The sequence below is a fragment of the Acomys minous genome, assembly GCF_964271855.1.
Source record: "Acomys minous genome assembly, contig: SUPER_14_unloc_1, whole genome shotgun sequence".
NCBI lineage: Eukaryota > Metazoa > Chordata > Mammalia > Rodentia > Muridae > Acomys > Acomys minous.
In genome coordinates, this window is record NW_028182185.1 from 210,852 (window position 1) to 234,127 (window position 23,276).

Here is a 23,276-nt window from a genome sequence, read left to right on the forward strand (position 1 = left end):
TCTAGTTGTAAAGCAGGAGTTTTCTCTTGTTCTCGGAACTTTAACAGTATGCCAGGATACGCATATGCCAGGATAGTGATCAGGAATTTCCCTAAGACCAATTATCTTAATTTAAAGTTGGCGTAGACTAAACAAAAGTCCTACAACCTCTTTAAGGAAAGTTGCAAAACGGAGATCAGGACAGCATGGGGCAAAGACTGCAGACATCAGAGTCCACGCTCGGGGTTACAGAGGAAAACGATATATGATTCGTCTGATCTCGGTGAGACTCTGGCCCATGCCTTGGCCCACCTGCCTTATAGGCAGAATTCCCCTGGTTGAAGGTGATGGCAAATATTTCAACAACCAAGCAGAGTCCATGGTCAGAGAAAACAATTGTGTTGCTTAGTAGGCCAATATTTGAGTGAATTAATCACTTGAAGTTTTTCTCATCTGTGAAATTTTTCTCATCTGTTGAGTTTTCAGTACTTTTAAGTGTTACTTCAGAAAATCACAAGATAGCCCCTGTTCGTGTGTTTAATCGGGACACAGATGTTTGCTTGCTCCCTTGATTTAGAAACACTTTAAGGTTCCATTTGCCACTTGTTTGATCTGTAAACCTTTACAGCTAAAAGCATTCCGAGTCAGAAAGCTGGCCTTTTGAAACTTAAATCATTAAGGCTTTTTCCCCCAAATGTGAACATTTCATATTGTCACTTTCAAATAAGCTATTTTTAGAATGATTCTTCTGCCGGGTCCAGAAATTATGCAAAGAAATCCCTCCGTAAGGCCCTAAACTCTAGCAACTGACTGACATCTAATCGGAGGTTTCCTGTTCTATCTTTTTCCAGCCGGCTTCCAATTCCAGCCATAAAGACAAGTGAGGAGCATTCTAAGAAAAAGGCTGTTTTGAGTTCCGCTCCACATCGATTGCCCCTCACTAAGACTTTAGGTAGAATGTAGCAGGTGTTTTTGAAACGTGCCCAGTTCCTCCAACTTCCAGAACCCTTCTCCGAGACGCTAAGACTAGGTAAGTTAGCGCGGCCAGCAATCCTGAATTCTCCATTTCCCTCGCCACGCCCCCTGAGTAACCTAGGTTACAGACACACCCATCCTCCGTAGCTGACCAATCACAAAGGTGAGCATTGCCGGACAAGGTTTGCCCAGCATGAACCTCGCTGCAAATCATTCGCTTCCTGGACCTGAACGGAAACGGAAGTGAGCTCCTATATTTTGAAGATGAGTTCCTCTAGCGAGGAAGATTTGAATGAGTGAGTGAGGAAGTGCGGGCCCGGGTCTTCCGGGGGGCGGAGACTCGCCTGCCAGAGCAGGAGGGAGGGAACCGGCCGGCTACCCGCCGCAGGTCAGAATCCCCGGGTCACCCCGCTGTCCTCGGAAGCATGGTGCAGCCGAGACGGCGGCGACTCCGCCACGGCAGCACCGAGTGCACGCGGGTTGGCCGGCGAGGATGCAGCCCGCACCTGCGAGCATCCCGAGCGGCCACCGCTGCGGCAGCCGGCAGCACAGTGCGACCCAAGGACGGGGCGCCAGCGGCTGGTAAATTTTTCTTTATAGTGAGTCAGCACAAGAAACAACCGAAGAACCGAACCAGCAAAGATCTTGGTTTAGTTCGTTTACTCAGCTGTTGAAAGCTGGTTTGTTTATGAAAAAGCCTTGCGCATGCAACCGGAACAGCTGGAGGAGATGGATCCGACCCCTGTTCGTACTTATTTACGGAGTTTCCATCTTGATAGCCATTCCTGTATGTGTTTGGGAACGAAAGAAATTCAAGGTAAGAGGGTCCAGCACCTCTCCTCTTTCTTAACGCTGCTTGACAGAGTCCCTTTGTCCGCCTTCTTGGTGGTCTGCGAAACATTTCGTCTTTGGTCTGATTTTATTCTGCCGCTACAAGTGGAGTTACCTCCTGGTGGAGAAAATAGTTAAGGCAGCTGCTCAGGATGGACTGAAAGAACTTTATTCTTGAAATAGTAGCTGCTGTGCAGACATTGGGGCTTGACCAGATCAAATAAACTACCTTGGAAGTTACGTTCTGGGTTTTATAAGCTTTTAGCCCGCCTCCTGTAACTAAAGGATTCCTGTTCATTTGACTTTGTTAATTGTTTTTACGTTTGAGGTTACATCTTTTTCTTTGTTTCTTTCTTTAATGAGATAAAGTCTCTAATGTAGATGCTTTGTAACCTAGAATGGTCCTCCTCCGTCTACATTCCGAGCGCTGGGATTATAGATGTAGCCATCATTCTGTTTGTTTAGTGCTGGAGTTGAACCCGGGGCTTTGTGCATTTGAGGCAGGCAAGCATTCTACCAACTGAGCTACATTTCCAGACCTGAAGTTACTCCCTAATCGAAGCACACGTTTTTACAAAGTCCCTCCGGTCTGTCGCTTGTCTTTCTCTCAGTCTCTCTCCCTCTCTCTCCTCCCTTCCCCTCTCACCCCCCCATCTCTCCCTGTCTCTGTCTCTCTCTCTCTCTCCTTCCTTTTCTCCCTCCCTCCTTCATTTCTTTCTTTCTTTCTTTCTTGTAACTCACTCTGTAGACCAGGCTGACCTCCACTCACAGCAATCTGCCTGCCTCTGCTTCCCTGAGTGCTGCCTTAATGCACAGCCAGTTGTATTTCTTTCCTTACTTAAAAAAAAAAAAAAAAGTATTCGTTGCTGTGTTCATGGGATGGCCCAGTTGTGGAGGGACAATTTAGGGGAGTTGCTTCTGTGTTCCCAGGATGAGGAGTGCGGAGGATGGAGCTCAAGTCGCCAGTGTTGGAGGCGAGCACCTTACCTGCTGAACCCTCTCTGGCCCACTTTCTACTGTTTGTTGACGTCATGTGACAGTAGTGAAGTATTACAAACTGAATAACTACCATAAATCTACAATCTATGCATAAAGTGAATTTGGATTTATCAATTAATAATAACCAGAAATACTTTTATTGAGAAACACTTTATCTCAGAAGAGTTATGACCATGCCGATGGCCCCCTTTTTGATTGTGGAAAATATTTTAAACAATGTGTCAGACATTTGTAGGATCCTTTTAATCACTAAATTTTTTGTTGGCTTTTTTAATAATTATAGGTTTTTAGGTTATTTGAAATTTGTCCACCCAAACTTGGGTATAGCAATCTTAACATAAATATAATGTCCTCACTTAGTGTTCCTTAGGATATAGTATAGAAAGGTAAATGAAATGTGTATCATTTCTGCTTAAGAATTCCCTTAATTGTGAGCTTCAACTGTAGTTTTAAAAAACCATTTCTAATCTTCAGTGTGAACTGCTAACATCCTAAGCCCCTCACTTTCTGATAAGGATATTTAATGGGGCGTGCAAATAAACCAAAGTAATGCATTTGCCAAGTCTAGACCTCAGAACAACTTAAACTGCAGAGACAGGTATGAGAGTATTGCTTAATGTACTTTCTCTGCCATAAGAAAATGCCACGCTTTAGCTGAAGAAAGGGTTCAGTGGTAAAGCAGTACGCACGCAAGCCTGACCACCTGAGTTCCATCTCTGACCCTCGTGAGTGGTGTCTAGGCAAGATGGAAGGCAGGAACAGAACTGTCTGCACGCTAGCCGGCCAGCTGGCCTGCTGTGTGACATGTAACAGCGGAAGCTGCAGAGACCGTGCCTCACAAGATGGAAGGAGAACAGACTCCACGCATGCGCACCTGGGCTCACACGCATAGAAGAACACATTTAAGTATACATAAAATAAACTGAGGGCCTTCAACAAGACTTTTTTTTTTTTCACAGTGTTGAAAACTATTTTGGAGTCAAATATCATGGGGGGGGGGGACCAGCGGGGTGGCAGTCTAGGGAAGGTCCTCTCACGTTGCAGGAGGCCATGCTCTTGAGCCCTCAGATGGCTGACAGACAATTCTGAGATCACCAGGGCTGTGAGATTATGACCTCATTTCACCTACGTCATTTCCCATCAGCCTTTTCTCCAAATATGGCCATTTGCATTAGGGGTTAAGTTTCAGCAAATGAGGAGAGAACAACCTAGTAACTAGTGGTCAAACTTCAGACAGGCTCCACAGTTAAAAGAATGCTTGAAGCCAGGTGTGTTGTCGCACACCTGTAATTTCAGCTCTTGGGTAGCAGAGGCCGGCAGATCTCTGAATTCAAGGCTATCCTGTCTAGGACGGCCAAGGCTACACAGAGAAACCCTGTCTCAAAAAAGCTTTAAAAAAAAAAAAACCAAACAAACAAACAAAAACAAAAAGAACTTGAGACTAAGGATACAATAGCAAAAGACCCAGCACCTGTATTTCACAGGGATTTACAAAGAGGGCAGATAATGACCTCCCTGGAAAGAGGGTTTCAGGGGAAACATTTTGAAGAGTGTTCACTGTTGCCACCTGGTCAGTCACTTTTCACAAGTAGGAAGGTCATTGGGGAGCTTAGTGAGCGCACTGGAGGGGGACAGAATTGTTTAAGTAGGAGTGTGTGGGGGAAACATAGGCTCAGGAGAATAGATGAGGGTTTTTTGGTTTTGGTTTGGTTTGGTTTTTCGAGACAGGGTCTCTCTGTGTAGTTTTGACTGTCCTGGACTCACTCTGTAGACCAGGCTGGCCTCGAACTCACAGAGATCTGCCTGACTCCACCTACCAAGTGCTGGGATTAAAGGCGTGCGCCACCACTACCCGGCTGAATAGATGAGTTTTGAAGATTTTGACTCTGAAGGAGGCTGGGAAGTGATAGCACATAGGTAGAGAGGACTGGGAGACAAGGAAAGATTTTGATCTTATGTCATTTCCTATTAAGGTTAGAGGCATTAACTAGAGCACATTCCTAAAATGGCTTTATTTTTTTTAATGTAACTATAATTTTACTTAATTCTTTAGAAAGGCATAATAGAGCAAAGTCCCTCTTCATACAGATGAGGGGACATTGAAGCAGAGAGACAAGTGGCCATGGGGATATGACTACAGGAGTGAGTCATTTTTCTGGTCACTTTATGAACGACTGAAATGAAACTCCCCCACAGCACCATGTGAGGATACATGGCCTTCATGAGTTGTCAGCACTAGGCCCCCACTTCACAAGAATCAGAGAGAGAAAGAAGTAACAGGCTAGGAATGGGTGAAGGCACTACGGAAATGTCTCGGGTTTTGTTTCGTTTTTGGTTTGTTTGTTTGTTTGGTTTTGGTTTTTCGAGACAGGGTTTCTCTGTGTAGCCTTGGCTGTCCTGGACTTTGTAGACCAGGCTGGCCTTGAACTCAACGATCCGCCTGCCTCTGCCTACCAAGTGCTGGGATTAAAGGCGTGCGCCACCACCGCCCGGCTCTTGTTTCATTTTTGAAGAGGGTTCATTCTTTTGTGAGGCAGGGTCTCATATATGTAGCCCGGGCTGTCCTGGAACTCATCGTAATCCACCTGCCTCTGCCTCCAAGAAATCTAGTACCCACTTCTAACCTCACACCCACACATGCACATATCCACACACAGACACATACAAAAAAAAATTTTTTTTTGAGACTTGGCTGTCCTGGACTCACTTTGTAGGCCAAGCTGGCCTCGAACTCACAATGATCCACCTGCCTCTCTCTTCAGAGTCCTAGGATTACAGGTGTGTGCCACCATGCTCGACGACATAATTTTTAAGTAAATATTTTTTTAAATTGTTACTAATTATTTGGAAAATACCAAGCAGTGCTAATAATCAAATGAAAATAAAACAAATGTTGATTTTTATAGTCATAACATGAGAGTCTAAGCTCACACGTTCTTTTCTCTTCTAAGGTTGGGATCCACACCAAAGCTTGGTTTATTGCTGGAATATTCCTGCTGATGACCATACCTGTGTCCGTGTGGGGGATTCTCCAACATCTAGTGCATTATACACAGTCTAAACTTCAAAAGCCCATCATAAGGTCACATCCTCACACATCTCTATTACTAGTATTGACTGACTTAACTCATAAACATCACATTAAATGGTTTTTATGTTTTACTCTCCATAGGATTCTTTGGATGGTTCCGATATACAGTTTGGATAGTGTAAGTATATTTTGTTGTATTCTGTTAAGGATTCTTTTATGACACTTAACTATGTTTACTAGAGAATGCTTAATAAGGTAAAGAGCACACAGTATTGACAAGGAGAGATTAATAGGAAAAATGTTTCACCTTTTTTTTTTTTTTAAACAGGGTTTCTCTGTTGTAGCCCTGGCTGTCCTGCTGTAACTCACTCTGTAGACCAGGCTGGCCTTGAACTCAGACATCCACCTGCTTCTGCCTCCCAGTGCTGGGATTAAAGATGTACACTTCCATGCCCCCTACTGAAGACTTCTTTTTTCCTTTTTGGGTTTTGTTTTGTTTTGTTTTGTTAAAATAGAGTCTATGTAACCCTGGCTGTTCTTGAATTTACCATGTGGACCAGATTAGTATCCAGCTCACAGAGTTCCATCTGAGGGCAGGGATTAAAGGCATGCACCACCACCACACCTGGTTTTTTTGGTTTTTCGAGACATGGTTTCTCTGTGTAGCCTTGGCTGTCCTGGACTTACTTTGTGGACCAGGCTGGCCTCGAACTCACAGAGATCCGCCTGCCTCTGCCACCCAGTGCAGGGATTAAAGGCGTGCACCACCACGCCCGGCTAGACATTTTCTTTGTCTAATTATCACAGTAGTTGTATTCTCTGTGGAAAGTGTCCGTCTGTGCATCCACCCTACTTTCCTGCATTTCTTCTTTTTCTTTCTTTCTTTCTTTCTTTTTTTTTTTTTTTTGTACTTGATAACTAAAATGTGTGATAGTGAGCAATCTGCATCCTTATCAAAATCTGCGCCCATGGGTTCAGCCAAGCCTGGAGCAGATCTATTTTAAACAAGCCCAGACCCCAGGTTTGCACTCTGGATATCCCATCAGGTGTCATAAGCCGTCTGGAGATGACTAAGTCTAGGAGAGCTGCACTTGGGTCGTGTGTTGCACCTGGTCTGTGCTGATGCTGCCCCTTCTGTATAAGGGACCTGGTGGCAGCAGTCTGTGCCTGGGGTGGCCCATCCCTTAGGGATGAGGGTAACTTACAGTATTACAGTCTTTAACGGGTGAAAAGCCACTAATCTGAGAATGTAAGCAGCCAAGCAAGGAGAGTAACTACACACTAAAAATGTTCCAAATATCTGCATTTGTCATTACAGTCATATTTTGTCTTAACAACATTAAAAAACAAGTATAGTGGTACACATGCCTTTAATCCTAGCACCTAGGAGACAGAGGCAGGAGGCTCTCTATGAGTTCTGGGTCAACCTGTTCTACATAGTGAATTCCAGGATAGCCAGAACTACATAATGAGACCCTGTCTCAAAAAATACAAAATATCCAGGCTTTAGTGGCCTTTAATTCCAGCAGAGACCAGCCTGGTCTACAAAGCAAGTTCTGGACAGCCAAGGCTACACAGAGAAACTGTGTTAGGAAATAAAACGTCTTCAGTAACATTTTTTTCTGATCATATTTTTTTCTTAATTTCAAATTATATTTGAGAACTCACTAACTTTCTTTTTTATGTTCATCACTTCCCCAAACACTTGCCCTTCTGTTTACCTGTATCAGAGAAGTTCGTTGCATTTTAAAGCATGCTTTGCAGAGCCTAGGATGTAGCTCAGTGGTGGACTTGCACTGTTTAATCCTCAGCAGTCCCTGCCTCCCTCCCCGTAAATCCACTCAGAGTACTTCAGAGAGTTTGCTGCAAGTCTGTGACGGGTTCCCCAGGTTCTGTGTTATTGTCCTGTGAATCTGAGCAGTAATTCATGTTCCTCAGGCTACAACTCTTCTTTAATGTCTGTGCTTTTCCATAGTGGATAGCTTTGAACTATCCCCAAATTGCCATCTACGTGGACACCTGCAGGGAGTGCTACGAAGCGTATGTCATCTATAACTTTATGATCTTCCTTACCAACTATCTCACCATCCGATTCCCAAACTTGATGCTGTACCTAGAAGCTAAAGACCAGCAGAACCACCTCACTACACTCTGCTGCTGCCCGCCATGGGCAATGGGGGAGTAAGTAAATCGGGTTTTCATGTGTCTGTTTGGGTTTTACAGAAGCAGAATTATTCAGTTTGGGCCAGCTCTCTGCAAGACAGTTCTGTAAACAGAAACAGTAAGTAGACTTTAGCATGGAGTACAGTTTGAAAGACAACAAAATACATTTTTGTTTGTTTTTGTTTTTGAAGACAAGGTTCTCTGTGTAGCCCTGGCTGTCCTGGAATCGCTCTGTAGACCTGGCTGTCCTTGAACTCACAGAGAGAGATTCACCTGCCTCTGCCTCCCCAAGTCTGGGATTGCATTCATGTGTTACCATGCTCAGCTAACAAAATACATATTTTGTTTTGTTCTTTGTTTTCGAGACAGGGTGTCTCTAGCCTTGGTTGTCCTGCATTCTGTACACCAGGCTGGCCTCACCTTGATAAACTTTTTATTGGGTGAGCAATGTAAAAGTGAAACAAAAACAAAAAAAAACCCACAACATCTATATCTTAAAAATGTATTGCCTTTAATCCTAGCACTCTGGAGGCAGAGGCAGGGGGATCCCTGTGAGTTCCAGGCCAGCCTGGTCTATAAAGTGAGTCTAGAACAGCAAGGGATACACAGAGAAACCCTGTCTCGAAAAACAAAAACAAAAAGCAAAGACCCAGGTTGATTTCCTAGCCATTCCAGCCATCCAAAACCCCAGTTCCAGGGGATCCAACAGGCACATGTGTGGTGCACACACATATATGCAGGCAAAACATTCATACACATAAAGGAAAATAAATGAGCCCTTTTTAAGTGGGATTTTTTATTGGGTGAGGTGGTAACACGCCTGTGGTCCCATCACTCAGGCAGGGGCAAGTGGATCTCTGAGTTCGAGGCCACCCTGGTCTACAAAGCAAGTCCAGGACAGCCAAGGCTGCAAAGAGAAACCCTGTCTCAAAAAAAATAAATAAGTAAAAATAAAAAGTAGGATTTGTTTGTTTGTTTTGCTTTTTCTCCCCCTTTTCATTTTGGTTTTTCAAGACAGTGTAGCTTTGGCTGTCCTGGAACTCACTCTGTAGACCAGGCTGGCTTCAGACTCACAGAGATCCACGTGGCCTCTGTTTTCTGAGTCTTTTTTATATATATATACATTTATTTTATTACACATATATAAAACAAACTACATACAGCACAGAGAACCATGTGACAATCATGAGAATAATGAGTTCTATACATGTTACATTCATAGTGAATTGGCCATCTGCATTCATCTAGTTTGAAGTAAATGTAAAAAAAAAAAAAAAGTCTTTAAAGAGTTAAGATTGCATATTTTACCCAAAGAACTTTAGTTACTTTTCTCACTACTGTGATAAAATAACTGACAAAAGCAACTTAAGAAACAAAGGGTTTATTTGGCTCACAGACTCATTTCACTTGGTCCTGTCGATTTGAGGTGAGCATGGCAGGAAGCCCCAGTTCCCAATACTGTTCTGTGCTGTGCTTCAGTGGAGCTGGGCAGGGGTGTCTTTCAGAGATAAAGTTACTAAATAACTTCAGGGGCTGGAGAGAGGGCTCAGAGCACTGTCTGTTCCGAAAAGGTCCTGAGGTCAATTCCTAGCAACCACATGGTGGCTCACAACCATCTATACTGAGATCGGGTGCCCTCTTCTGGCCTGCAGGTGTATATGCAGGCAGAGCACTGTCTAAGTAATACATAAATAAGTCTTTAAATAATTTCAAAGTGGGCTTTAGATTTCCTTGCTGCCATCCACACTCTTATCCGCCTGTCATTTAGGACAAAATTGGCTGAATGAATATAGTTGTCATCTATATTCATTTCCATTTGGAGGCTTTGAGATGTTTTGATGCCACTGAATAGCTAAGATGGTCTCTTTCTTTTGCAGAATGCTGCTCTTTAGATGCAAACTAGGAGTGTTACAGTATACTGTGGTCAGACCAGTCACCACTGTTACTGCTTTGTAAGTATGACTCTCCTTTATTTTTTTTATTGTTTCAAATCTTCATGCTACATGCCTGGGAATGTAGCTCAGTTTGGTAACTGCTTTGTATGAACAAAGCCCCGTGTTTAATCCCCAGCCCCTCAGAAGGCAAGTGTAGTCGTTCATGAGAAATAATCCAAGCACTTGCAAGGTAGAGGCAGGAGAATTGAGAATTTAAGGCCACCTGGGGCCCTGTCTTTAAAGATCTGTGTTCTTACATGGGAAAGCAAGTAGGAAAAGGGTATTGATTAATAGCGTAAGTCTAGCCTGCTACAAAACCACATATATAAAAGCTGGGTTCCGTAACAACAAACAGTGCAAGGCATTGCCACAAGATTCACATCCTTTTGAGAGCAGACATGAGAAAAATCATCAGAGGAAAACACTTTAGTTGGGTTAATCACACAGAGTGTGTGTGTGTGTGTGTGTGTGTGTGTGTGTGTGTGTGTGTGTTGTTAATTTAAGAGTTTATTAATACTGTTTTAAACTGGTGCAGGTCTTTAATCCCAGCACTGAGGAGGCAGAGCCAAGTAGATCTCGTTCAAGGCCTGCCTGGTTTACATAGAGAGACTACATCTCTCTCACACACACACAAACTGTGATGCCAAAATATTAAAGTTTCAATAAAAATTCCAAAATGTGAGTTTCTGCAGACCACAGCGTAGAATCAAGCCATGTAACAATACTTCTTATCCTGCCTGTGCCAGAAATACTTATAGAAGTATGTTTTATTGCTTTGCTGCTTAGAAACTAGGTGAGCATATAACTTAATACTTGTATTAGAATTTACTCGGGGGATCTGAATCTTCAAATATTTACCGCTAAGTTAATTTAGAGGGAAAGTGAGCTGTAGTCATGTTTATCAACCAAGCTTTCTAAAATGAGGAAAGTCATGATTGTTCTGTGGTTTAATGGTTGTTTATAATTTAAGTTAAAAGTAATGATCATACCATGTATTTCTAGAAAGATGTGACTCGTGTCAGCTTTTCCACCATCTGTGACCAAAGGCAAGTGGTCGTCCTTAGGCTTTCTGAGATAAACTGGTTATAGATTTTAAGTTTTACTACCGCTGTGCCCTAAGTGTGTATTCAGGGCTGGAAGGTGTTTGGTGATTGAGAGCGCTTGGTGCTTTTGCAGAGATGTGGTTCCTAGAACCACCATTGCTGCTCACAACAATCTGTTAATTCCAGTTCCAATTCCAGAGTATCCAGTGTCCCCCTCTGGCCTCCAGGGACACTGAATGCACATCACGCCAGGCGTACATGCAAGCAAAACACTCATACGTAAAAAAAATAAATCTCTAAAGGATATATATTAAGATACAGGTCTCCTTGGTTCGTCATAAAGTTGCCTGACTTTTGTCACTTTTCAGGGTATGTGAGCTCGTTGGAGTATATGATGAGGGAAACTTTAGCTTCTCCAATGCTTGGACCTACCTGGTTATAATAAATAATTTGTCACAACTGGTGAGTAAATACTCTTTTGTTTGTTTGTTTTGTTTTTTGAGACAGGGTTTCTCTGTGTAGCCCTGGCTGTCCTGGACTCACTTTATAGACCACGCTCAGAGAGATCTGCCAGCCTCTGCCTCCCGAGTGCTGGAAGTGAAGTGTGTGTATGTGCCACCACACCCTGCAATAATGATCTTAATTGTACTGAATTAGTTTCTGTTACTAAATATTATCAGGCACTATTTCTTAAGAACAAATATTACCTTTTAATTTGTACATGGAATCTGAGGCAGCTTTAATGTATAGTTTTATACAATATAAACATATAGTAGTATGTTTATGAATGATTTAGTGACTTACACACAGACCTGTTGTTTGCTGTCGTTTCTGCATGGCTGTGAGTATATGCATTGTGTACCTCCTAAATAAACAAAAGGTACAGAGACTTACTCCGTAAGAAGAAAAGGTCTAATTGGCATATTGATAGGATAGAGTTTCTAAGTAAAGGAAGAATTTTCTGGTTGTGGCACACACTTTTAATCCCAGCACTTGGGAGGCAAAGGCATGAAGATCTGCGTTTGAGGCCAGTCTTGTCTACAGAGCAAGTTCCAAGACAGCCAAGGTTACATAGTGAGACTCTGTCTTGCAAAAAACAATTAATTGTTTGTTTTTCAAGACAGGGTTTCTCTGTGTAGCCTTGGCTGTCCTGAGCTCACTTTGCAGACCAGGCTGGCCTCGAACTCGCAGCGATCCACCTGCCTCTGCCTCTTGAGTGCTGGGATTAAAGGCTTGCACCACCTGGCATTAGTTAAATAAATTAAATAAACTGTGTGGTATAAATGTTACGCAAGAGACTAGCTTATAAAAGTAGTAGTGATTTGTCTTTAAAAGCATAATAGATGTGTTTGCTTTTATTTGACTGAAGGAAACCTTTTGTCCCATTCATATTATTTGTATATTGCTTTAGTTCCAGTAAGTGAACATGTAGAAACATATTTAGGGGAAACATTACATATCTCCCTTGCGAAATTCCACTTCTGTGCATCTGCAGCAAAACACTAAAAGCCTGTTGTTAATCTAAACCACTGGCCGAGTAGCACTCAGCTGTGCCTGGAGCGCCACTGTAGAGCAGGCTCTGGTTTCGGCTTCAAGAGTTCTGCTACTGTCTTCTACTGCAGAATGTTAACTGTTGCTTTTGTTTCCAGTTTGCCATGTACTGCCTTCTGCTGTTTTATCAAGTGCTAAAAGAAGAGCTCAGCCCTATAGAACCTGTGGGCAAATTTCTCTGTGTGAAACTTGTTGTTTTCGTTTCCTTTTGGTAAGTATTGCTTTCTCTTACGAGAATATTTCAATATTAAATGCTAATTAAACTGTTGGTTAAGAGAGTTTGAGAGGCACGACTACCAGTTCAAGGCCAGCCTGAGCTATGAAGCTACAAACTACAAGTGTTAATATAGGAGGAGAACTAAAATGCTATTACTCACACTTTTAAAAGCTAGCCCTATGTCAGGGTAGTGGTGGCACACACCTTTAATCCCAGCACACAGGAGGCAGAGGCAGGTGGATCTCTGAGTTCAAGGCCAGCCTGGTCTGCATAGGTTCCAGAACAACAGAAGCTACACAGAAACCCTGTCTTAAAAAACAAAATCAACAAAAGCTAGTCCTTAGGGCTAGAGAAATAGCGTTTCAGAGACTTTGCTACATATCCAGAGGTCCACAGCACCCGGATCACATCCAAGGAATCTGGAACTTTCTCCTAGCCTCTGGGGCACATGCACATATTCAGATTATCAGACACACATACACATAAATAAGAAAATCTTTTTGTCTTCTTTTGTTTTGTTTGTTTGTTTGTTTGTTTCTGAGACAAGGTTTCTCTGTGTAGCCCTGACTATCCTGGACTCACTTTGTAGACCAGGCTAGCCTCAAACTCACAGAGATCTGTCTGCCTCCCCTTCCCTAGTGCTGGGATTACAGGTGTGCGCCATGTCTCTCAGCTAAGGAAAAACTTTTTTTTTTTTTAATTTGTCTTTTGTAAGATTTATAATAACAGGACTGGGAAAGTGATTCGGCAGATAAGAGCTCCTTTTGCAGAGGACCTGGATTTAGTTTCCAGCACCCACAAGGTTGGTGGCTCAGGACCTTGTGTAACTCCAATTCCAGGTGGTTCTAATGCCCCTCTGACATCTGCAAATACTGCACAGGTGTCATAGATGCAGGCAAAGCTCACACACATAAAAATAAATGTTACCATTTAAAAAGATTTACAAAAACAAATATTCTTAGCCATGTGTTGGTGGTACGTACCTGTAGTTGTGGCACTCGGCAAGAGTATCTCAAATTATGAGTGTGAGGACATCCTGGGCTATATAACAAGTTCTAATCTGTGTGATCTTGTATCTGATCAATCAAAGAGAGAGTCAGATGATGGCTGACATTTAAAAGATGAAGATCATTTGAGATAGCCTAAATATCTTGATAGTATCATTAAAATGAAGGTTCTGCTAGTTGTGGTGTTTTTAATTCCAGCACTCCCACGGAGACAGAAGCAGGCAGATCTTTGTGAGTTGAAGGCTAGCATGGTCTATAATAGCAAGTTTGAGGCCAGCCAGAGACCCTACCTCAAAATGAAAACGTTACTTAATATTATGATTCTGCCGTAAATAAAATAGTATCAATTTGGGAGAACATTTAATGATGTGAGGAAATGTTTATCAGTGAGTAAGCACAAGGAGATACAGCCTTGAGGTAGAGTGTGTGTTTGCAGTGTTACAGGCCCTACTGTCTGTCCTCAGTGTCACAAAGCAGAACTAGACATGGCCTTAGGTTAGTGACAGGGTAGGTAACAAGTTAAGTATATTTAGCTTAGCAAAGCAGTCAGGAGAAAAAAGAATTCATGAAACTGCACTGCCAGAAGTTATGTTAGCATCTGGGGGCACACATCATACACAGTCCTCTATAGAAGTAGCTCATATTATAACAATTTCTGGGACTCAGCAGTATTATAGTTCAGATAATCTGTGCCTGGCAGGATAGCTCAGCAGGGAAAGGCACTTGCCCTGCAACCTAATGAACTGAGTTTGATGCCCAGAGCCCATGTAAAGAAGTAAGGTTTTAAAAGGGGCAGAGGAAAACAATGGCGCCTATGAGGTGGCTCAGTAGGGAAAGATGCCTGCTGTCACCAAGTGTCAACAATTGGAGTTCCATCTCAGAGCCCACATGGTCAATGAAAACTACTGACTCCCACAGGCTGTCCTCTGACCTACACACACACACACACACACACACACACACACACACACACACACACACAAAGACATGTTACATGTGTGTACGTAAACAGCCGAAAATTAATTTCTTTGAACCTAATTATCTAGACATGGTGGCACACACCCTTAATCTCAGCAGTTGGGAAGTGGAGGCAGTCATATCTCTGAGTTTGAGGCCAGCCTGCTCAGCATAGCAAGTTCTATGAGCAACCAGAGTTATATAGAAAAGCCTTGTCTCAAAATAAGTAAATGAATAAATAAATAATAAAATAAAAATCCTAGTAGTTGATACACGTGTAAACATACTGGAGTATCAGGCCTTTACTGACAAGCTGTTAGAACTTGGAATCTGATTCTTTGTACATGGTTCCAAAGTGGGAGGAAGGGTAAATAAACTAAATAATGAAGTTCCAAGAACATATCATGAAATTCATCTTAAGAAGTTAATAAATTTGTAAGGCAAGGTGAGTATACTTAACATAAGCACAACTGGGAGTATGCCCTGAAGGCAGGATAATGGGGAGCCCTAGGGTGCAGTGAGGCATTAGCTGTTTTAAATCTTTTTTGTATGATATGTGTTTATTGTGTGAACGGCGGCATGTACATGCTGTCTGTGCTTGTGGAGGTCCGAGGACAACTCTGGGGGTCAGTCCTTGCCTTTCATTTGAGACAGGGTTGTAGTGAGAATCCTGGAATTTTGGGTTCCTTTGAAACAGAGAAATATTATAAGAATATGTTCTCGTTTAGCCCCAGGTGTCGGGTATGGGGCTGCTTCTCAGCAGCGGACTCATGTGTCTGGTGCGCTGGCGACAGACTTCACTTTGCCAACTGCAGATAGTGTCTGTGATTGTGTGACCTTTGGAATTCTAGGGGCTTTTCGGAGGATATATAAATGCTGGGGGTGGGGATGGGGGTGCTAGTCGCTGTTGGTGTGAAAAGAAACAAGAAGAAATTAGATATCCTGATGGCAAAGACCAAATTGCCCCAAGGAGCTCAAAGCCCCTAATCAGCAGGCAGTCGTCTAATGATAATGCCGCCCCCTTTCCAGCCCTTGGCTTTATTCACGGGTCTCTTCCTTTCCTCTCCCTCCTCCCTTCTTCCTAGTGTTAGGGGTTGAAAGGGAAGAAGGAAAGGGGTGGAGAAGGGTGGCAGAAAGAAGCAGCCACAAAGTAGCCAAGGCCAGCTACACAGGTCTCCTAAGTGTTCACTCCGCAGACATACATCAGGCTTGCTGGCCTGCGGCCGGCCTGGGAGCCTCTCTGCTACTTCCCAGCTCAACATGAGGAGCACTGGGATTGCAGATGTGTGCTACCACAGCCTTACCTGGGCTCTGACACCTCCCGGCCCCTAGTTGCATATTTTTAGAACAGTTGGTCGTTTCATTATTTAGATTTGACACTGACCTTTTCTTGACATACAGGCAAGAAGTAGTTATTGCTCTGTTGGTTAAAGTTGGCGTTATTTCAGAAAAGCGTACCTGGGACTGGCAAAGCCCAGAAGCTGTGGCCACAGGCCTGCAGGTAAGTAGTGTTGTTTCTGAAACTCAAGGAATTTTACTGTGAAGGCATTTGATGCAGTATTGCCCCTGAGCGGGCCAACGTGCAAACAATGGGGGCAGGAAACTGAGAGAAATGAGCTATAGGTACTGACTGGTAATTATTCTGTTCCTGGTTCACTTATAACTGCATGTTACCTTGCAGCTGTTGGGTAACAGATTGAAAAATACTTGAGCGGGGCTGGAGAGGTGGCTCAGAGGTTAAGAGCACTGCATGCTCTTCCAGAGGTCCTGAATTCATTTCCCAGCAACTACATGGTGGCTCACAGCCATCTGTAATGAGATATGATGCCCTCTTCTGGTGCGCAGGTGTACATGCAGGCAGAGCACTGTATACTTAAATAAATCTTTTTTAAAAACAGAAGAAAAAATACTTGACTGAGAAAATGCAAGAGATATAAATCTTGGCTTGTCATACTTTGAAGAAATGAAAAAATGTTTGAAAAATGAATATAATCTGAAACTTTTAAAAGAAATTTATACCCTAAATAACATTGAAGAAGTTTGTAGTTTGGAAAACTAGATTTAATCCCAAAGATGCCTGGTGTGCTGGTTACTGTTTGCAGGACTTTATAATCTGCGTAGAAATGTTCTTAGCAGCCATCGCCCATCACTACTCGTTTTCTTATAAACCGTACGTGCACGAAGCAGAGGAGGGCTCCTGCTTCGACTCCTTACTCCCTATGTGGGATGAGTCGGATATCAGAGATGACATCTCTGAACAAGTGAGACGTGTGGGTAAGTAACAGCGATTCAACTTCTGTTAGTGTGAGGCGGGGGCGCGGCAGGCATGAGCCTCAAGCAGGGCTCCTCAGGAGCTGTTCAGCTTGGATTTTAGAACAGGGTCTGGCTGGCCAGGGAGCCTCAGGGACCCTCCTGTCTGACCACACCACAAAGCCAGGCCAAGCTTCTTACTTGTGCTGAGGAGGAAACTCAGGTGCTTCGTGTTTGTGTGGCAAGCTCTTTACAGACTGCAGTGTTACCCCTGCCCAAATATGCAGGTTTTGTACGTCTCCTGCTGTGGCCGTTCAGTAGTTAAAGTAGTAGTATCATTGTGCAGGCTCTTCAAACTTGGGGAAGACAAAGGGGAAAGGGGGAGCTTTTTAAAGAACCATATGTTTAGAATAGAAAAAATAACTTTTGGCTAATAAAATTATATTGTCTTAAAGGGAGGACAATGCGAGGTTATCCGAAAAAAAAGTTTTTTCCTGGCGACCCGGATGATACAGAGCATTCAAGTCTTCTTTCTTCTTCTCCGCAAGATAGAGTTTCTAGTAGTTCAAGAGCATCCTCGCCAGTGGGCCAGTACCAAGGCTTCGGACATACAATTACATCACCACGTCCACTTTCTATAGACCGCCTATATGAAGATTTCATGAATGATATCCAAGAAAAGAACAGAAAGGCTCTTGCAGCAGGCATCAGGATTAACATGCCTGAAGAGGACCAGATGACTTCCGGCTCAGACTCTGACACACAGATCATACTTGTTCCAACCAAGCCAAGTCACCACATTATCCTAGGCATGTTAGAAGATCTGTCGGTACCTTCTGAATCATCCACAGACCCTTAAACCTGCCACAATACATTTTTCAAAATACAGGCAAAACCAGTATAACTACTATATATAATATACAACTATAACACTAATACATACAGGTTTTACTAATACATATATGTTTTCTATATCACAACATTTAAATTTCTTAGCTTTAGCTTTCTTAAACTTTTAAGAATATCATATATTCAAATAGTAGGTAACAACTTTAGCAAAATTCTCTTGAATTTCTCAAAAGTACAGACTTAAAAAAACAAACAAACAAAAAAAGAAAAAAAAAAAAAAAAAAAAAGAAAATCAGTGCTTCTTGCCACTGCATGAATGCAATGCTCTGGACTGAAAATGTAAATATAAAATTCAGATGAATTGAATTTAATGTAATCCTAACCATGTGCCATTTAAGTTTATGTAATTATACTTTCAAAAATCTAAAACTCTTAACGTGTCTTGCTCTTTTGTTTTCTCCCATCACCACCCCCCACCCCCTGCCAAGACAGGGTTTGTAGCTCTGGTTGTCCTGGACCCACTTTGTACACCAGGTTGGCCCCAAACTCAGAGATCCACCTGCCTCTGCCTCCGCCATGCTGGGACTAAAGGTGTGCACCACCATCATCTAGCTGTGTCTTACTCTGGTGTGTGTGTGTGTCTTATTCCTTAAACAAACTAAATCTTAATACTTTAACAAAAATAGCTTGATTAGAAATCCAACAAAAATTTTAAAAAGATTTGAACTAGACTTAGTGGTGTATACTACCTTTATACCCAGCACTCAGGATGTAGAGGCAGGCAGATCTCAATGTGTTTCAGGAAACCTGGTCTAGGCAAAAAACAGAATCAGGAAACACTGATCAAAAAAACAGAAAATGAAAATAAATGAAAGGATGTCCTGTGAATCAGAATAAATCATTTTATTAGAATGTTCAGACTACTCATATGAATATATAGACATCAGAATCCTAGTGGCATTATTTAGATAAAGGACAATCCTAAATTCATATAGAAATATAAAAGAATGGCCAAATCACTTCTGAGGAAATGCTGGACCACTGCCTCATTTGAAATACAAGCTAGGTACAATCCCAGCTTATGAGGCACAGGCACAAGAGTCATTTGAGCCCAAAAGTTTGAGATCAGCCTAAGCAACAGAGAACCCTCTGCCTTAAGAAAAAACTGATTACAATATGGCAGGCTGGAAAGTCAGCTCAGCATTTAAGAACACTAGCTGCTCTTCAAGAGGACCCAGAATTGATTCCCAGCACATGATAGTTCACAACCCTCTGTAACTCCAGGTCTGGGAAATGTCCTCTTTCGACCTTAGGCACCAGGAATGCACACTGGTGCACAGACATACACATAGGCAAATCACCCAACCAAATAATAAAAACTGAATATTTTAAGGGAAAAAAGTGTGGTGCTAACAAAAATAAAGGTACAGAATGGGAAGTTCAGAATCGTTGACCAGAGCACCAAGTGGGCATACTAATGCAACTAATAAACTTCCATTGCAAATAGGGCTCAAACAAATTTGAAGTCCCCAAGACTTTCCTGGATGAGTGACATTCTGGTTGGCAAGTTGAGACATGAATGCTGGGCAAGGCATCCCAGGAGAGTCGAGCAAACCAATGAGAACAGGATAAGTGCACCACAAAGACATGTCCCCAGCAAAGTCCCCTATCCCTGAACCCAGTTGGTGGAAAATGTAACTAACCTGGCACAGATGACTGTGGCTTTTGTGCCGTCTGTGCTTAAAGGCTCTACAGCAGTCTGGCTTGGGGTCACAGCTTGGCTACTGAGTCTGTTCTGCATGTGATCCACTAGTGGCTTGATTACAATAAACTTTTATTTTCTGCATTGATTTGGTGTTTGAGTTGTGTTGGATCCAAGCGGACCCCAGAACACTAAGAAAAAGCAGCTTGCAACAAGAGAATTATCCCAGGAAATCTGAATTCCACATACCAAAACATGGAACTTGACCCCTATTTTACACCAGACACCAAAATCAACTCACTGCGCAAGAGACACAAATGGGAAATCGAGAAGAGAAGCCCTTGGACCACTGGCCTTGGCAGTGACTTTCAGACTATCACACAACCAGAAGGCACCATGCAAGCTTCCAAAGTCCTACACAGTTAGGACAGAACTACATCACTAGCTAGCATGCCAGGATAGCCCAAAGGGTGCAATGGTGGCATGCACACCTTGGCGGTAACCAACAGCTCTCTAATTAGACTTAAGACCTGCTCAACAAGAGGAAAACCTGCCTTGGACTGGAAACCTAACTAACTGCTTAGTGCTCGGGATTCTTGGAGGAGAATCTACACTAATTTACTAAGCCATCATATTCCCTAAAAAATATATATATATATATATATATTATATATATATATATAAAAACTTTCTCTTTACACCCATAGATCAGGGTCCTTTTTACCTCTCAAGGAAACTTCTCTCCAATTGACAGAGACAATTACAGAAAACCATAACCAATCAAAATGCAGAGCTGTAGAGCCCAGTCCCAAAGGATATATCTACAAAACACCTAAGGCTCAGGGAACATAGTAGAATTGTGAAGCAGAGACTGTAGGAAGCAGAGGACCTGGGAGTTCGCTGTGCGATTGTGTCTCCTAATAAGTAATGTCAAGTCTCATCAGCTTGACTGCCCGAACATGAATTGAGCAACAACAGACAAAACTGGACAAGGAAAAGCCCATAAGGCCTCAACCCTACACAAAGAACTAACTACAAGCAGCGGAGGCAAGCTGGGACTGGGGCTGGTCTAACCGCAATAAGCATGCTGCACACTGGATAGACAAGAACAGGGTCAATATTGGCAACCAGGTTCCCGAAGGCTTGACCAGAGCATCTGTAACCCAGCCTGCAAAAGGGACGCCCAGAAGCAAGAGCAGCACTCCAAACAAGATCCCCGCGGGTGGGGGTGGGGGTGGAGGGCAACACGCAGGCCTGTGGCCAACAGCTAGGACTTAGCAGTGAAAGGACGCAGGAGCGCAGCAGGCTTCTGCAAACAGGACAGAAATGCCTAGACGAGACTGGATCCAGCCAACGGGACAGATGGCGTTCATCCATCCTCTGCCCCCATCGCGCACCGCACCATTTATCACTTCCTGCCGACTCTGCTGTTGTTCTGCATCTACTCCTTCCCCCTTCCTATGTATTTTCCCTTCTCACAGCACGGCCTGAGCAGGTTTGTGGGGCCTCTGTGTCGGCCTCCTAAGAGCTGGGGTTGTCCTGTTACCTCATACAAACCTTGTCATCTCCCCCTTCTTGTTCTCATCACCCTCTCCCCTACCTCTACTGACCCAAATCTCAACACTACTCTTGCTCTTTTCCGCCCGCTTCATACTGATGGTAGCAAATATCCGTGCCGCTCTACTTCATAAAATGGCGTTTAAGGGATGGTTGGTTCTTATTTGGCTGTTACAGTATTTTCACAGTTGGCCTACCCCTTGATAGCCATTACTGTAGACACTATTGTCAGAGGACTACTCTGGGGAGCAGGCCAGCAACAGCAATCTAGCAGAAAAAGATAGCACCTAGCTTTTGTTCGTTTGTTTGTTTTTGAGACAGGCTTTCTCTGTGTAGCCTTGGCTATCCTGAAACTCACTCTATACACCAGGCTGGCCTCAAACTGCCTGCCTGTGCCTCCTGAGTGCTGGGAGTAAATGTGTGAATCACCACACCCAGATAAAGACATAATTTTTAAAAACTTAAGCTTATTTTTATGACGGTACATATGACTGTGCACCACCTGTGTGCCTGGTGCTTGATCTGATGAGGGGGTCAGATCCCCTGGAACCTAGAGTTACAGATGGTTGTGAGGCACGTGTGGGTGCTGGGAACCAAACTCAGGTCTTCTACAAGAACAGCACATGTTACTGCAAAGCTGTCTCTCCAGTCGTACTTTTTATTTTATGTATATGGACATTTCACCTGCATGTAAATCTAAGCACATGCACGTGCCTGGTGCCCACAGAAGCCAGAAGATGACATCAGATCCTCGGGAACTGGAATTTCAGACTGTTGTGAGCTGCATGTAGGTTCTAGGCTTGGAACCAAAGTCCTCTGCAAGAACCCCAGTGCTGTTAACTGCTGGACCATGTCTCCAGCGCAAAGGCAATACCAAAAAAGGAAAAGATCAGCCAACCACCTAACAACAGTGGTTTAGGTTCAGGCAAAAGCACAGGAAACTGGAATACAAGGCAATAAAGCTATGTAAAAACTACCAAACCTACAGTAACTGCACCTAGTGAGAGCACATTAACTGAAACCTCAAAGAACTCAAATGAATAATTACAAATACATTATCAAAAAACAAAACAAAACGGAAGACACAAATTCCTGAATTCCGAGAAAACAGTGAGTGAAAGAAGGTCAGTATAAGCTATGAAAATGGAACCTAGTAAACAGAAACAGTGAAAAAACCCAAACAACAGAAATGAAAATGTCAGTAACTGAAATAAAGAGACTTGTGGAAAGAGCAATACAAAGGGCCATGCAGTGGTAACAATATCAGGTCCTGAGGACAATGAGGAACTGGACATTCATTTAGTAACAAAGATACATTAATTTTTAAAATGTACGTGGGGGACTGGAGAGATGGCTCAGCGGTTAAGAGCACTATCTGATCTTCCAGAGGTCCTAAGTTCAATTCCTGGCAACTACATGGTAGCTCACAACCACCTGTAATGTGATCTAATGCCCTCTTCTGGCATGAAAGTGTATATGCAAAAGCAGCACATATACATATATATATATATATATATATAAAAATAAATAAAATCTTTTTTTTTAACGTGCCTAGACTGGGCAGTGTTGGCACATGTCTTCAATCCCTGCCCTCTAATCCTAGCATATGGGAGGCAGAAGCAGGCAGATCTCTTTGAGTTCAAGGTCAGCCTGCCCTCCAATGATAGTTCCAGAACAGCCAAGGCTACCTAGGAGAAACTGTCTCGAAAAAATATATATAAACTTCTCACATATATATGTGTGTATATGTGTGTATGTATGTATGTATGTGTATATGTAATGTATGTAATGTGTATGTATGTAAGTGTATATATATGTAATGTATGTATGTGTATATATATGTATATGTGTGTGTGTATATGAATGCATGTATGTATGCCTGAGACACTCAGGATGGTGAACTATGAAAAGACCAAATCTATAAATCGTGGACATTGAGTAGTTTTCATGGCCAGGCAAGGTGGCATGCACGCCTTTAATCTCAGCTCTCAGGAGGCAGAGGCAGGAGGATCTCTGTGAGTTAAAGGCAAGCCTGGTCTATAAACCGAGTCCAAGATAGCCAGGTCTGTCTCAAAAAACAGTTTCATGTCAAAGGCACAGGAAAATATTTTTCATAAAATTACAGCAAGAAACTACACCACATCTAAGGAAAGATGTTCATACAAGTACTAAAGGCATTAGAATACCAAACTTCCTATGTTATGGTCAAAACACTAAATATAAGCCGGGCG

At 42.8% G+C, this 23,276-nt stretch overlaps 1 protein-coding gene across 1 annotated transcript; it reads left to right on the plus strand.

The window, feature by feature from the left end:
- Positions 1 to 244: 244 nt before the first annotated feature.
- LOC311583955 (transmembrane protein 184C-like) lies at positions 245 to 19,636 on the plus strand (the record flags this gene model as incomplete). The annotated part of the gene is made up of 11 exons (XM_084803373.1): positions 245 to 323; positions 1,256 to 1,536; positions 5,736 to 5,866; positions 5,957 to 5,993; positions 7,791 to 7,996; positions 9,856 to 9,930; positions 11,324 to 11,417; positions 12,605 to 12,717; positions 16,089 to 16,188; positions 16,790 to 16,961; positions 17,393 to 19,636. 11 exons carry the CDS (start codon positions 245 to 247, stop codon positions 17,794 to 17,796), a joined length of 1,692 nt encoding a protein of 563 aa, XP_084659499.1. The 3' UTR covers positions 17,797 to 19,636.
- Positions 19,637 to 23,276: the final 3,640 nt, after the last annotated feature.